At 53.5% G+C, this 15,615-nt stretch overlaps 1 protein-coding gene and 1 long non-coding RNA gene across 4 annotated transcripts; both read left to right on the top strand.

Moving 5' to 3' along the window:
* Positions 1 to 63: 63 nt before the first annotated feature.
* TLX1 (T cell leukemia homeobox 1) lies at positions 64 to 6,120 on the top strand. Of its 2 annotated transcripts, none has more exons than XM_009464990.2 (3): positions 64 to 642; positions 2,100 to 2,301; positions 5,898 to 6,120. In XM_009464990.2, exons 1-3 carry the CDS (start codon positions 174 to 176, stop codon positions 6,118 to 6,120), a joined length of 894 nt encoding a protein of 297 aa, XP_009463265.1. In that variant the 5' UTR covers positions 64 to 173. The 2 variants fall into 2 exon arrangements, with proteins under 2 accessions (XP_009463265.1, XP_087623026.1); XM_087766900.1 differs by having other exon boundaries at positions 2,064 to 2,301.
* A 3,981-nt stretch (positions 6,121 to 10,101) lies between these two features.
* Positions 10,102 to 13,608, top strand: LOC148054842 (uncharacterized). 2 transcript variants are annotated; one of them, XR_015706827.1, is made up of 4 exons: positions 10,102 to 10,212; positions 10,309 to 10,365; positions 11,414 to 11,509; positions 12,317 to 13,608. It is a non-coding gene; the product is annotated as an uncharacterized LOC148054842 (long non-coding RNA). The 2 variants fall into 2 exon arrangements; XR_015706826.1 differs by lacking the exon at positions 12,317 to 13,608 and having other exon boundaries at positions 11,414 to 11,596.
* The last annotated feature ends 2,007 nt before the right edge of the window (positions 13,609 to 15,615 follow it).

Here is a 15,615-nt window from a genome sequence, read left to right as displayed (position 1 = left end):
TGCCGTGTCCCGGGGTGCGCGGCTGCCCTGCTATGGGACTGAGCGCCTAGCCGGCGTGCCCCGGCTCTCCGCGGCTCCGTTGCGTGCCCTTGCCGTGTTTCGGGGCGGCGCGGGGCTCGGCTGCCCTGCCCGGGGCGGCGGTCGGGCTCCGCTGCCGGGGCCGGCCGGCGGCGATGGAGCACCTCGGGGCTCACCACCTGCACCAAGGCCAAGCCGAGCCCATCAGCTTCGGCATCGACCAGATCCTCAACACGTCGGAGCCGGGCAGCTGCATGGTATCGCACCCGCGGTTGCAGGACTCGGCGGACTACGGGCTGGGCTGCATCGTGGGCAGCGCCTACAACACGGTCACGGGTGGCTACGGGGCGAGCGGCGGCGCGGCCGGCGCCTACACCGGCACCTCCTGCAGCATGGGCGGCCTGCCCGGCTCCTACAACGTGAACATGGCGGTGAGCATGAACGGCAACACCTTGAGCTCGGCCGGGGGGGTGATCCGCGTCCCGGCCCATCGCCCGGTGGCCGGCGGCGTGCACCAGCCCCTCTCCGCCGCCGTGCCGGCGGTGAACGGCATGAACAGTCTCACGGGGCTCACCTTCCCCTGGATGGAGAGCAACAGGCGGTACACAAAAGACAGGTTCACAGGTGAGTCGGGCCACCGGCACCCCCTTCTTTCTCTCCCGCTCCCGCCGCCCCGCTCCCTTCCCCGCCGCCCGGCCTCGGCGCGGCGGCCGCTGCCCGCCGGGCACAGCAGGATCCGGCCCCGGGTCGCACCGGGAAGTCGGTCCCGGAGAAGGCCAGGAGCAAGAAGGGGTGGAAAATCAGGCGCGTTCAGTCCCCGCTAAATGCGTTCGTTTTGTTGTTTTTTTTTTTGTTTGTTTTTTTTTTCTTTATTCGTTTGCCTTTCTTTTTGATTGTTTGGTTTGTTGTTTTGTTTTCCCGGGAAAGGCAGGCAGGGACAAAACGGGACGGCAAACTCGGCACACCTCTCGCAAGCCCCGGGCACGGCTGCCCGCTCCCCGCCATCCGACCCAGCACCGGGGGAAAGTTTCCTTCAAACCAGAGGGTTATTCCGGAGCCACGGCCCGGCCCGGCGGGAGGGGAGCCCGGCGGCCACGGCCCGGTGCCGGCTGTTTTTCCCCTGCGCTACCGTAACCGGGCTGGTTTTCCCCGGCTGCGGACTTCGGCTCAGCCTTTCCCCCTCCAAAAGGGACTTTTTGCGGCCCGGAGCCGAGCCGGGTTCGGGCTGGAGCCGCTTTCCGGGCCCGCCGCCGTTTCCAGGTGTATCTGCGCTCGTCCTTCGGCGCTAACAAAGCAAAAACTCTTAACAACGAATAGAAAAAAACACAAACAAAAACCGTAACGAAATCGCAACGGGGAAAAATCGGAGCCCGCTCCCGCGGCGCCCGCACCGGCCCCGCTCCCCGGCGGCGCAAACCGAGGCCCGGTTTTTGCAAGTTCACGTTGAATTTCGGCCCGGTGGCGCTCGGCGCAGGCAGGGCCGCGGGCGAACAGACGGGCCCTTCCCCTGGCAAGCACCGGGCTGGTTTCACCGAGCCGTTTCCCGGCCCGGGCCCGGCTGAGACACGCCGCGAGTTTTCCTCAATTATTTTTTCGGGGGGGGGGGAAGAAAAACAAAAAAATAATTTAGGAAAAAAAAAACCTTAAAACCGAATCGCAACTCCCGTTTCCATCCCGGGAAGTTATTTCCCGGGTACGAAACGCCGGGGCCGAGGACGGCGGAGGTTACCGCCGCGCCCAAACGAAATTAAAGCGAGTCCCGTGTGCGCGGAGCCCGGGACCGGCTGCCGCTCCCGGGTCCCCCCCGGCGCTTCGCCGGGCGAGCGGGCGCCTTCCCCGCCGGTGCCTGGCGGCTGCTCGCAGCACCCGGGGAAGGCGCCGGCGCCGCCGCGTTATTTGCAACCCGTGCGCCGGTGTCGGCGGGGAAACGGCGGCTTCGCAGCGGGGGGGTCCCCAGCCCAGCGCCCGGGAGCCGGAGCCCCTCTGCTGATGTGTCGCTGCTTGCTTCTTTGCCTCTCATCCCCCTCCTCCCGTGTCCCCCCCAGTGGCCCTCTCACCCTTCACTGTAACACGCCGTATAGGTCACCCCTACCAGAACCGCACGCCCCCCAAGAAGAAGAAGCCGCGCACCTCCTTCACCCGCCTGCAGATCTGCGAGCTGGAGAAGCGCTTCCACCGGCAGAAGTACCTGGCCTCGGCCGAGCGCGCTGCCCTGGCCAAGGCCCTCAAGATGACGGACGCCCAGGTGAAGACCTGGTTCCAGAACCGGCGCACCAAGTGGAGGTGAGGGGCTGGGGGCTCGGCGGACCCGGGGGGAAGGTGCTGGGGCAGCCCTGGGGGAGCAGGCCCTGCTGCCGCCGGCTCTGCCGCGGGCATTGGTGGCTGCGCGTGGGGGTGCGAGCCCTGCTAGTGCACACGTGGGGGGGGCCACGCGTGTGTGTGCATGTGAATGTGCGTGTATACATGTGTGGGAGCGCATGTGTGCACGCACAGCCACTGGCGGGTATGAACGTGCATGTGGTGTGTGTGTGTACGCCGTGTGTGCACATGCTTGAGCTCATCTGTGCATGCAGTGTGAGTGTGTGCACGCCTACGGGTGTGCGTGCAAGCAGGGCATGTGTTTATAACTCTGCATGGTGTGTGTGAATGCTTTTGTGTGAAGGCTGTGCACACATGCAGCGTGTATGCGTGCGTGCCTGTGCGTGAGCATACATGCGGGTATGTGTGCAAGCCAGACGTGCATATGGATGTGTGCGCTGTGCATGCAGGCAGCGTGCATTCTGTGTGTGTGTGCGCGCTGTGTGAGCACACGGGGTGTACGTGCAAGTCGGTGTGCACATATGCGATGTGGATGAATGCGTGTGTGCATACACATGTGCATGAGGGGGGACGTGCGGTGGGTGCAGGCAGTATTGCCAGGGGCCCAGTGGGTGCAGCAGCTCCGGCGCCTCTTTCCCCGGCAGCAGCCTGCGGGAGCCCCCAGCCCGGGGCGGCAGCGAGCCCCATTGGGGAGCGGCTCGGGCCGGATTCTGCACCCGAGGCTTCTGGGATATCAGGCCCTGCATAACGCAAAAATTTTCACCCCCGTGGGGATTATAGCACCTCCTTGCCAAAATGCCGTTTTGTTTTTTTTTTTCCCCGTCGTGCCGGTAAAGCCGGGCAGGAGAGGAAGAGGAGGCCGGGCTGACATGGAGGCTCCTGGGCTCCATTGCTGTGCCCCTGCTCCTCCCAAGCTGTAAATTCCCGGGGTGTCCCCGGGGGAGGCACCCCAGTCCTGGAAGCATCCCCAGTCCGGGGACAGGCACACTGCGGGGGAGACCTGGGCAAGGGCAGCTCTTCTGGGGGTTCAGACGAGGGGGGTGTTGCTGGGTGCTGAGCACCGGGCACTTGGGTGCAGGCAGGCAGAAGCTTCTTCAAGGTGGGGTAAAAGGGCTTCCCCTGGGTCTCCCCGAGGGTGAATGGGCCAGTGATTGCCTGGGGATGCAGGGGCTGGGTAAGAAATGGGGGACGAGGAACTTGAAACAACGGGTGTGGGTGAATCCCTCTCTCGGGGAGTCCTTCCCTAAAGAGCCTGTGGAGGAGCAGCTCCCCAAGTGCCAGGAAGTCTCCAGCTGGAGCGATCTCCGTTAACCAGGAGCAGAGTCCTGGAGGAGGAACAGTCCTGCCGCGGCCTGCGAAACGGGGTCAGCGATGTCTTCTAACCTGGTTTCCTAAGGAAGTGAGGCAAATGTGGCTTGGCTGGCTCTCCGTCTGTCTGTCAATACTCTTTGCGTCTGTTGGCTAAGTTCAGCCCCCTTTGGCAAAGGAGCAGAGGATACAAACCTATTCATATGTTTGACAAAAAATAGCTGGGTAAAGAGAAACAAAATCCTGGTTCTGCCTAAGGGAAGGGCTGCAGCCTGACCTCAGCCATAGTATTAGACACGGGAGAATCCCCACCAGCCTGAGCCAGAGGGACTCAGGCTTGTAAGCTCTGCTCCTTCGCATCTGTGCACGTTGGGCGTTGCGGCAGAGATGAGGGTACGCCTGGCTGCCCCGGGTCCCTGTGCAGCAGTGGCGGCTGCAAACAGTGCCTGGAGCACCGGGTGCTGGAGGGAGCCTCTCGCAGGCACCGTGTGAGCCAGGCAGTGGGGAATATCTGAGAAGAGAGAGTTTTTTTAAGCTGTTTAAGGGATTTAACTGCTTAAAGGCAAGTTGTGGGGAGAGCCTGGCCTCTGCCCCTTGCCTGGGTGTCTCTGCTGGAGTGAGGTGGCTGCGTGATGCCCTCCTCAGATTTGAGCTCTTGCTTGAGACACGGACATCGACGTTTAGTTCCTTCCAGGCAGATTTGAACTGCAAATCCCAGCCTGACATGAATGCATGAATGGGCCAGCTGCTTGGAGCAGGGAGATATTTGGGAGCCGGGTGCTCACAGCCACTGTGCTCCTGACCGCCCTGGACGTGGGGCTCCCTCCCTCCTCCCGGAGCATCTCTGCATTGTGCAGGGAGTCATTAAATATTCATTGAAGCAGAGACGGAGCCGCTCCCGGGTTGCGTGGGGAGGGCCGGTGCTGCTCCGAGCCCCCTCTCCCCGGGATGTCTGACGTGAGATGTTGACACAGTGATTAGAGCAGGGACTGAGCCCTGAGCTCCCTGCTCCCGGGAGGGAGCCCTGGCCACATGCCTGGAGGCTCGGGTGCCCCAGAGGTTCGTTGCCCACATCTAGCCCTCACCCGCTTCCCTGGTGGGGAGCCAGGGACCCCCCCACCCCACGCTCTGAGGTGTCACCATGGAGCTCAGAGCTGCCACTTCCAATCCCCGCAGCCAAAGAGGATGAGACATCTCACGTCCCTCTGAGCTGCTAAATTAAAAAGCTGCCGTTTCCCCTGTCACTGATCTACTGAAGCTGCTGGGAGAGCATCGGATGGGCCCGGGGGCGTGAGCGAGGGAGGGGGTGCTTTGGGGATCATCCTGGGACCGGCACTGTGAGCTGCCCCCAGGTTTTCCAGACTGACCCGCCATCTCAGCAAGGGGGTGGGTGGGATTTTCATTGTGCTTTTAAGTGTGTTTAGGCCATTCCTACCTATCCCATCCCCTCCTCCCAGACAGCCTGGAGCTGGGACCCTACCAGGGCTGGAAAGGACCCCTGCAGGCCCCCTAATCTCCCCCTCGGCAGGATCAGCTCTGCTGGTGTCATTCCAGACAGACGCGTGTCCAACCTGTTCTTAAAAATATCCTCCTTCACCCTGCCCAGTTAGTTTATTCTGGGCTTTGATTCTTCTCACTGCTAAAAACGTGTTTTTAGTCTTCAGCCGACATTTTGGTGATTTTTGCCCTGCCTGCTATGGGTGTGTTGTCGCCTTCGTCCAGACTCTCATCAGCTGGCCACCGCAGACCATCAGAGGAGATGGCAGGCCTGGGCACAGGGAAGGCGATGCCCAGGGTGACATTGCCCACCTCCCAGCCGCGTGGCACTGCCACTTGGTGATGCCTCGCTTCGCTCCTGCCCCACGCTCCTCGCTGGGATGTTGTGCGCTTGGCTCTCGCTGCTGGGCACAGAGCACGTTCGCAGGGAATCGCGCCTTTTGCAGCCCTGTCCTGTGCCCCTTTGGGTGTTCTGGCTCTGCTTGGATTTTTCCCGTGGGCAGAAAATAAACCAGAGCTGTGGGCTGCTCCCGGCTCTCTGATCGGAGCAATTTTTGCTGGGGCCAGTAAGATAGACAGCCCCAGTCTCCAGTTTATGGCATTACTGGCAGTTTGTGCAGGGGATGTGGGGCGATGCTGTGGCTAGGCACCCCTTTTCCTACCCCTCAGCCCTAAGCACCCACCGCAACCCTTTCTCTCTGGAGATACTCCTCCTTTGCTCCCCCAGACCCCCCTAACCGCTCCTTCTCTCCTAGGAGGCAGACGGCGGAGGAGCGGGAGGCCGAGCGGCAGCAAGCGAACCGCATCCTCATGCAGCTGCAGCAGGAGGCCTTCCAAAAAACCATCAACCAGCCCATCCAAGCCGACCCCATCTGCGTCCACAACTCCTCTCTCTTTGCCCTCCAGAATCTCCAGCCTTGGTCTGACGACTCCACCAAGATCACCAGCGTCACCACCGTTGCCTCCGCTTGTGAATAAGGGTGGCACCCACCGGTGGCACGTGCACCTTCTGCCAGCGGGGCTGTCCTCGATGGGACACGTGGCATTCCTGGTGGGACACGTGGCATCCCTGTTTGTCCCCGGGGAAGGCTGGCACCCCGCAGTCCTCCGGGGAAGGCTGGCACCCCGCAGTCCTCCAGCCACACGTGCATCCCACGTGCCTGGCCGAGGAAACCCTCCACAAGGACCAAAAGGAAGGGAAACAACCCCAAAAACTCTCCCCACCCGTGGGGTTGCTGGAGCAGCGGTGGTGTCTTGCCTTCCCCCAGCCCTTTTGTTCTCTTGAAAGTCTCCAGTGCTGACCGTGAACTTGCTGATGTGCTACCAGACAAAAAGCCCAGCCCTGACGGACAGGGCCGCTGGCGTTCACCCAGCCGGGGGAGAGAAAACTTCCTTCAGATTCTGCTGGTGGTGGTGCGACGCCTGGGGTCACCCATATATATCCATGTGTGTATATATATATATACACACACACACCTCAGACTGATGGCTTGAAACAAAAGGAGGAGGCTCCCTGGAAAGCGCGTCTCTGCCGTGAGCCTCCTCCGGTCGTTCGCACCAGGGACGTTCGGGGATGCAACAAATGGAGGAAACAGCAGCAATTTCTGCTTGCGCCAGATGGGAACCCTTCGGATCTCACCTCGCCGTCTCTCCTCCCCTTTTTCATTAATTTTTTCTTGCGAGGGGGGAATAAGAGAAGGATCTGACAGACTCCTGAGGACGGTAAATATGATATCTCAATTGTATGAAGAGCCCAAACTGTCCCCGGCTGCCACGGACTCCGTGCCCATCAGCGTGTATTTTAATAACGAGAAGACCTTGGTGGCAATTTGCGGGGGTAATGCAGTTTCTTTCCATGGATTATTTCCATATCATTTGCAAAATGTTGTCCAATGTTTTATTTTACCTGTTTCCCTTTAGAAGGCAGTTCCTGATGGCAAAAAATCGATTTCACTCTCAACCATTTAACTTAGTTGTTTCTTTAATTGTACTGAGGGAATGAGACACAATTAAACAAAGCACTTCTTATAGCAAATGCCAGGAATATATATATATATATACAGTATATATTTTTCAGTTACTTATAATCTAAAACAGCACTGCCAATTTAAGCAGCTAGTACAAACAAGCAATCAGAAAACCTATTTTCAGTGAGATTTTTAAAGGCATTCGTTCGTTTGTTTTTTTTTTAAGTTATGCACTTATAAGGTGGTTTATGTGTATTCATTTTATAAAGTGCTTGTGTAATTTATGTGGAAACGAAAAAGAAAATAAAAAAAAAAATCTCCAGGGTACTGAATAAATCATTTAAAGCCTTGCTCTTCCCTGTCTGTTAGTTCCCTGGGAGGAGACAGCGTATCTCAGCTAATGCTGAAGCCTCCACCATTTATTTAAAATGAAAATAGAGTTAGCATTTCCATTTGACTTTGCTCAGGTCTACTTGGCTTTGGAAGCTCCAGAGATAATTTGCTGTATTTTAATCCCTGATCCTCCAAACATTTTCAGGCTTCAACCCAGCAGTGCATTTAGTGCCTGCTTTAATCGAAGCCTGTCTGGGGGGCTTGCTGAGGGTGGAAGGAATCGTGCAGGGGCTTGACCTTAAACACATGTTGAATAATTTCTTGAATGAGACCTTGGAGGGGGTCTTGCCTGGGCTGGGGAGTCTAGAGATATCCGCGTCTTAAACTTTATATAGAAAGTGGCATTTGGATATAAAGAAATCTGCAAGAGTACATTTTAGAGACAACCTTGTAGGCAGTTACTCTGGGGACCCTGTTTTACGTTCATACTCAGCCTTAGTTGGGACATCATCCCTGGCTAGGCAAGCCTTTCCCAGAGGAAAATGAAACTAGTGGGAAAACTCCCATCGGCTTCCTTGGGAGAGACTCCCAGACTTATGGCTAGGGAGGCTGTGTTGACTTCAGCCTGGCATTTCCTTGCAGCACTGGGAATTACCGGGTAAAGGATGTTGTGGGAGAGGGCTGGAAAGGGTGGCCAGCCACGAGCCGCTGGCAGGGACCCCCTGAGGTGGCCCTGGGGGCCAGGCTGCCTGTGGGACGTGTGTGACAAAATACCCTGAGCCTGCGGTGCAGCTGGACTCGGCGTTTGATAGCGCTCCTGGAAGCTGGGTCCTCTGGACGCAGCATCGCTGGGGAGCTTGTTAAGGGAGCATGTGAATAGCCTGCTTTAGCCAAAATCTATTCTTGCAGGATCGGGCTGAAAATTTATGGTGCTGCAGGATCTTCCCATCTTGCAGTCCAATGCGCGAGTGAACACAGAGAAATATCTGCAGCGATGGAGAGACAAGAAGCCAACAAAGAAAAAAAAAGAGAAAAAAAAAAAAGATAAAGCACAGGAAAATAAGTAAATACAGAGAACACCCATTTTTGGAGATATCTTTAAGAGATACCTGATTATCTCAAAAAGACTGTTAAAATAAAATACCCTGTATTTTTTTTCCAAGATAAATTTCACAGAAGTCTTTTGTTTGAATTCTCTTTCATACCACAGACATATTTCTAGGAGCTGATTAAGCTAATTATTTAATGCATGCCCAACTTTGGCTACAAAGATAATGCTGGGCTTAGGGCTTACTCCTTCAGGAGGCATCGCTGTGTACAAGTCTTTAATCGTTTGCAGGTTTCGCAGTGTACGTTTTTGTTTTCAAGCTTTCTGCGTAGGAAAAGCACCAACCACAAACTAATAATAAAAAAAAAGGATGATGGAGCTCACTGTTGATATTAAAAGTGTTTTCTATTTTATTATTATGACACATCAATATCTTAAAATTTAATTTCAAGACAGCCATTTTATAATATCCACATTATTCAGTTCATATTCCAAAATGTTCCCCAGCAAAGTTGAATGTATGATAATGCACATTCGAGGGCATGTGTTTAGATACAATATTTAGCTACATCTTGTTCTCGAAAGTGTTGACTTCCTCCTTTTCTTATCAATCTTTCCTGTTAAAAAAAAAAAAAGACCAAAAAGAAAAAAAAGAAATCTTGATATGAAATGACAATATATGTAACACTGGAACCAGAAAAATAGTCGTCCGGTCTTTCTTGTCCCTGGAACAATTGCTTCTGGAAGGGGTTTCTGTTAAAATATTTCTCTTGGATTCATTTTAAAAATTGGTTTAGTGGCAGGAGGTGTTTTTGATATCTGCATACGTGCTTCCAGTTATTAATATGATGATCTGTACCTAGACAATAAAAGTTGCCTGAAATATGATGGAATTAAATCAATAAGCAATGACATGAAACGATGACACATAATGATATGTTTTGTAGACTGACATCACTTCAGCCATATCCTGGGGCCATCCATACCATGTTGAAGGCTGATTTAATTTTTCATATTATACCTATTTGGGAACAGGAATAAAATTGCGCTAAGACGCCTTGAAAGTCATTTCCCCCTTCCCTCTGTCTCAAAATATAGTGAATCCCAAATGTGAAATGGGAGTTAGGAAGAAATGTTTTTCCACTGTTCGCCTGTATCTAGGAAATACAGACCAAGGTAGAGTGAACTTGGGCTGGAGGGGGAAAGCCTGCACAATACCTGCAGCCAAGGGCACGCAGGCATCGCAGGAGAGCGTGCCGTGGTCATGCACGCCTCTATCGCCCGCAGCGCTGCCAGGGACCAAGAGCTATCGATTACGTTGGGTTGGCTATGGATCTGCCGAGTTTTGAAGGCAAAATCTGGTGGGGGGGAAAAAAGCACCATCTTTGCATGAGCAAACGGAGTATTAAACATCTGTGCAGAGCTGGAAGAGACGAAGCCCAGCTGGACACACTGCGGTTGTCTGGGTTTGGTCCCAGCTCAGCAAACTATGTGGGCAGGAGGGAACCAGAGGTCTGGCCCCCATTTAGCCAATTAGTTAAGCACATGAGTCATCCAAATGAGGATCAGTTGCTTTATCTCTGCGGAGGGATGGGCCTAGGGAAAGGCTGAAGGGTCTTTGCTAGAGCCTCCTGCCTTGAATGGAGCCTGCAGTTGTGCTTTTTCCTGGGCACGGGCCAGCATGTTTGGCCCCTTGCAGTATGTGCATGCTCCAATTTCTACGTGAGTATTTGGTAAAGACCATGTGCAGCTTTTCTTAGGCTACATTATCCCATCTATGGGGCATTTGTCATATATTTAATGATATTTTTCCTGCAGCAGCATCTGTGAGAGTTACCTGTACGTGGTATTTGCTGGAGGAAGACCCAGGCAAGTGTACGTGTCCTCTAATATGGTTTGTATAACTGATAATAAAGAGAGGCTCTGACCCCACAAACACCCATATATAGGATAATTTTTATTAACTCACTGTGTCTGTTGATTGGTATTTTTGGATGTGCTCCTAATCAACCAACCCACCAAAAAAAAAAAGCTTAAGACCAGGGCTGCCGACTCAGCATGGCATCAGCGGGAGCCCAGCCCCGCGGGAGGCAGCCCCCTCCTTGCCGCCGAGGACAGCTTACACACGGTCGTGGGCTAGATGGGGTAGAAAACACAAGCCGGTTTACTGACAAAACTGAAACTGGCTTTGCTGAAAACTGTTTGGGTTACCATAAAAAGCCAGCCCTGTCCGGGGTTCTGGGACAGCTGGAACTTTTTGAATTAATCTCTCTCTTTTTTTTTTTCTTTTTTTTTTTTCTTCCTTCCCCTGCCAGAAGCAGACTGAGTGAGTGACACTGATTTCTTTGTGCAACAGTGAGCTTTGATGGCCGCTTGTTTGAAAAATGGTTGTGAAATAAGATTTGGAATTATTAAAAGATCCCAGTTTGAAATTTTCTAAATGAAAGGGTCTCAATTTGTGACAAAAAATTAGATTTAAAAAAAAAAAGTATTTTAACAAATATTAAGGGAAGAAGAAAAGCACACAAAGCTATAGATTATCACAATGAGCTGCTTCTGGAGCCAAACCCTTCAGATTGTCTCCATTTTTGCAGGTCTTTTGTTTGTGAAGTTAGCTGGGACTTTGTGGGTTGTTTTTTTTTATTATTGTTGTTATTATTTTTGCCTTTGTTAAAGTAGAAAATATCTGTTTGATATGTCAGCACTTGCCCAAAATTAGGACAAAGGTTCTTTGCCCCTATTCCTTTCTATTGATCAGAAACTCCTTGTTATTTTGGTAGTTTTAAATGGCTTCTATACATTTATTCAAGTCAAACTTAAAACTGTATTCAAAGAGTTGTGGTTTTTTTTTCCAAAGGCACCAAAAAAATCTTGATTTTTCCAAGTCTAGAAATTAATTTTTGGCTTCCTTCTTTTTTTGCAGCTAGTCGCGGCGAGTATGGAGCTGGCTCCGGCAGCTCTTAGCTATGTAACTCCTAACTACGCGCCAAACCTCCAGCCGAAACTCTGAGCACTGAAGGTGTGTGAATCCTCTGTTGCACAGAGCTGCAACCCCCTGCCCTGTCCTTCCTTTGGGCTGGAAATTCAGTACTTACCCTCAGCTCAGCCGCCCTTTGCCTTTCTGCTTCTGGAACAAAAATAAAATGAGCAGAAATAGATGGAGAGTCCCTGCTCTAATTTTTGAGCAGGAACAAGGAAGGCTTGAGAAAACTCGTTTTCTCATTGCCTGCAAAGAATGTAAACCCGCTGGTCTGAGAGCTGCGGTTAACTGTCTGTCTTTCCTCGACTGCAGCCGCCTAAAAATAACAAAGCAGTGATTAAAAAATATCAATCAATATATACTTTTTTTTAACTACAGTTGAGAAGCGGTACAAAGATGGGGTTAGATGAAAACATGGAGAAAAGCTCCATTTCCCAGGGACTTTCATGTCTCAGAAAGAGGAATTTTTTTGAAAGTTACTTTGTTTAACGATTGGTACTTGCTGATGCTCAGCTTTTGGGCATATGTCAGGGCTGGCCAGACTCTTCCTCTCTGGGTTTTCATCTAGAAAGCATTTGGTTTGCAATGCTGGTGGTCAGTGGGTGCAAGACCGAGCCTGGGCTGTCAGGTATGTTGGACGTAAATGTGCTAAGGGGCAGGGCTTGACCTCAAGATCTCCCCACATGAAGTGGCAAAGGGGAAAAAAAAGACATGGGTGGGGAAGGGGCTTGCTCAGGGTCGTTGCAAGGGAGTGAGCACAAGTGCACTGAGTTGTGGCCAGGCCTCTGCACAGCTCCCCCTCTCCAGGGGCAAGAGCCTCCCCAGCTGATCTGGCTGTTTTCACAGGAGAGCCCTGAGAGCCTGGGGGAGAAGAGGGGGTTCTTTGAGACCAGGATGGGAGAGAACAACTGCCGGCAGGTCCCTGGGAGCCATGATGTACCAGAAGAATGCTCTTTTGAAAGCTGCAGAAAAAAGGCACAGAGTCTCTGCAGGCCTATGGGACATGGGGGTGAGCTGTGGGGGGCACCTGGGATTTGGGGTCCTGGTCCAGCAGGAGCCTGGGCTGGGCAGAGGAGGGCTGTCCCCCAGCAGGGACTGCACCCAACCCATCTGGCCCCGCTGGGGGTGGCATGTGCTGGAGGAGCTTGTAAGGTCTGGAGATATCACATCATGAGGCTGCTGCTGGAACGCATGTCCTGGCTATGGCATCCCCTGGTGACACATGGCGGTAGCTCCTGGGCTGTATCCAGGGCACTGCCCTCCTTCCAGGATTTAAAACCGGGATTACAAGTTTTATACACACTCACAACACTGTTGGGTTTCTGCCACTGCCAGGCTGTGCTCTCCTGCCGTTGGAGGGACCTCTGCGACCACAGAGGGACGCATCCCCAGCACCCTGCCCACCAACACGGCTGCTCGCAGAGGCAAGCGAGGGATCTGCAGAGGGGGTATTCCCCACTGCCCCCCCATCCTCACGGAAACCCTTGGAGAGATCTGGCTTTCATTTCAGGATGGAGTGAAAACAAATGTTGAAACCTTATCAGTTGTTATGACAGGTCTGAAACCTGCTTTGGCCGTGGCTCACACCACTGCGTTCAGAGGCAGGAGGTGGGACGCAGAGCAGAGAGTGCTCTCCAGGGAGCAATGCAAGAGGGATGTGTTGGTGGACCCACAACCATTCCCACACAGTCTCCCTCCGGGCTTGGTCCTTTGAGGATCTGGGGTTACATATACCCTCAAGCAGAGCTGTGTTGCATACAACATGCAGAAGTGAGACCTGTAGCAGTCAGGCGAAGGAGGGCAGAGCCCTGCATCGGGACCCCAGGGCGCACGTGTGTGTGTGTGCCAGCCCCCAGGGAAACACGTCACAGCCACGGCAGAGAAAGCCCAGGGCAGGCAGAGACACACCTGTGACGTTATCCAGCGGAAAGGGTTTCCTGAGAGAGCTCACGGCTGCAGGCGCTGCCAAAAGAGGTGAGGAGTGAGGAACCAGGAGTGGTGTCCTGTTGCTGAACATCTCCTGTGTTTCGGGAGCCGGTTTCTCTCTCTTCCCTGCTGACAAGTGGGATCGCAGGAGGTAGGTCCTGACTCCAGCCCTGCTCCCCTTCCCAGAGGAAACCCTGAGCGTGGCTGATAGCTTGGCCCAAACTGGCCCTGGTGGGATGGGGGGAGTGAAGACCTCCCATACAAGAGATGGGGTGGTGGGGACCGGGTGAGTATTGCCTGGCAGTGCTACAGACGCTGCCTTGTGTGGCTCTGACCCCATGGTCCTTCTTTCCTTCCTTGTGCCCCAGCCTCACCCCCATTTCAGTCTCAGCACCCCTCGCCCATTACTCGCCTTCATTTTAAGGGCCTATGGATGTTTTCTGGATAGGAGCCAGGGGACCTCAGGCCCCTCTCTAGCAGATGGAGAGAGGGTGCTTGGCTGCCTGGTTTCCTCCAAAGGAGAGGGTCTAGGGGAAGACAACCCCTTGCACAAGTGCCTCTAGATAAATAGGGGTCAAAGCTATTGGCATAGCCTCCAAAATGTGTGGCCGCCACCCCTTCACAGGTGAACCTGGAGCACGGTGACCTATAGAGCTGGCCGGAGCTGCAGGATGGTGCGCACCAGCTGGAGTGAAACTCTGGTGGCCACCTCTCCGGCCAGGCGTGAGAATTAGCCACGCAGGACCAGGGGGGGCACCCTGCCCCTCTACTCGCCCCTGTGCTGGGGGGGGAAGCTGCCGGCGAGCATCCCTGCTTGCCCCAGCCGCTGCCAGCCCTTCGGGGCCATCCAGTAGCCAACGGTGGGTACCGAGCTCCATCTAGGGGCCAGAGAGAGCCTGGCGCTGCCCGCTCAACAGGTCCCCCCCCGGCACCCGCCACACGTCCTTCCCTCCCACCCGACCCACACGGGTGGGGATGCTGACGGGCAGCCGAGCCCCAGGCTAACCAGGGGGTGGCTCAGACTGGGAGCACTGGGGAGGCAGCTCAGGAAGAAGTGGCCTTGGGGGGCACAGCATGTTCCCAAAGGGATCTCAGATAAAGCCAGCACTGAGAAATTTAGGGGATGGATTCCCCTGAATTCAGTATTCCCCACTGGGATTTAGAAGTGAGGCTTTCCATGGGATGTCCCATCTTCTGATGCTTCATGTGATGAGTAGGTCTGAAGGATGTCGGGGCGAGCTGGGCAGTGTCGGGATGATGTGTGTGAGTGGGTGCAGGACCACTCCTCAGGGACTGCAGCCACACCAAGGACACAAAGCTGAGACTCCTGCGAGCCCCTGACTCCCCAAGCTCTAGCAAGGCATGGCGAAAGGAGTCTGGCTCCATCCCTCTGGCCACCCACCCCTACCTCCTGGCTCGCAGGGTACAGTAAGTACTGGGGTCAAGCAGCTGGGGTTTTTTAAGCACAGAGGGATGAGCTTTGGTCAAAGCAGGCAGCTGCAGCAGCTCTCTAGGACAGCCAAGAAGCTGCTTGCATTAGTCAACTCTCCCAGGAGAGAAAAAATAGAAACCAAGAAATGCTAAACCAGATAAACAGGGAAGCAATGATTTTTCTCTTTGTGGCATAGGAAGTCAATAGAGCTCAAGGAAACCACCTGTATTTTATTATTACATATTCATATGTTTAATGTTATTAAAACAAGAGCCTGGAGTGAGTTGCAGGAAATCAAAGCATTTAATGGTGCAGACAAAAGCCTTCTCTCCTCCCTTCCCAAAGGTGATTTGAACCAGTTTAAGCAAATGTGTCTTCATCTCTTAAAATAATTATGTGATTTAGAGACACTTTTCCCTGGCTCACATCAAATGACTTTAATGGGGTCTGCTCGTGTGCGTCTGTGTCTCTGTGTCTGTTTAACAAGTTATTGCTTTTTAAAGCTGCATTTATTCCCCAGTATTTGCCAGAAAAGTAATTCTCTCCGAGAAGGGATTATTCGTGTTCTACCATCACTTGGCATTTATTCCAAGGTGCATTTAGTAGTGAAATGGCGCCCAGAGGGCAGAGGCCAAAATGTGATCTAAAAGGATATGATGAAATTTTGTTTCCTCTTTTTAGCCTGGTTTCAAAAAAAAAAAAAAAAAAAGCGAGACTTTTGAGTGTGCCTGCACGTGTGGGTGCATTCAGATGAGTCTGTGGCTGTGTGTATCTATCATCTTCATCT

Source organism: Nipponia nippon, unplaced genomic scaffold, assembly GCF_047370975.1.
Source record: "Nipponia nippon isolate SJK-2023a ecotype South Korea unplaced genomic scaffold, ASM4737097v1 scaffold_3, whole genome shotgun sequence".
In the NCBI taxonomy this organism is placed as follows: domain Eukaryota; kingdom Metazoa; phylum Chordata; class Aves; order Pelecaniformes; family Threskiornithidae; genus Nipponia; species Nipponia nippon.
The sequence above is the reverse complement of the archived record's forward strand: the minus strand, read 5'-3'. Positions and strand labels throughout refer to the sequence as shown.

Bases quoted from the DNA above. Each gene is read 5' to 3' on its own strand.
- TLX1 (XM_087766900.1), top strand. From the start codon at position 174: ATGGAGCACCTCGGGGCTCACCACCTGCACCAAGGCCAAGCCGAGCCC. The intron at 643-2,063 runs GTGAGTCGGGCC...TGTCCCCCCCAG, and splicing joins CACAAAAGACAGGTTCACAG to TGGCCCTCTCACCCTTCACT. The intron at 2,302-5,897 runs GTGAGGGGCTGG...CTTCTCTCCTAG, and splicing joins AACCGGCGCACCAAGTGGAG to GAGGCAGACGGCGGAGGAGC.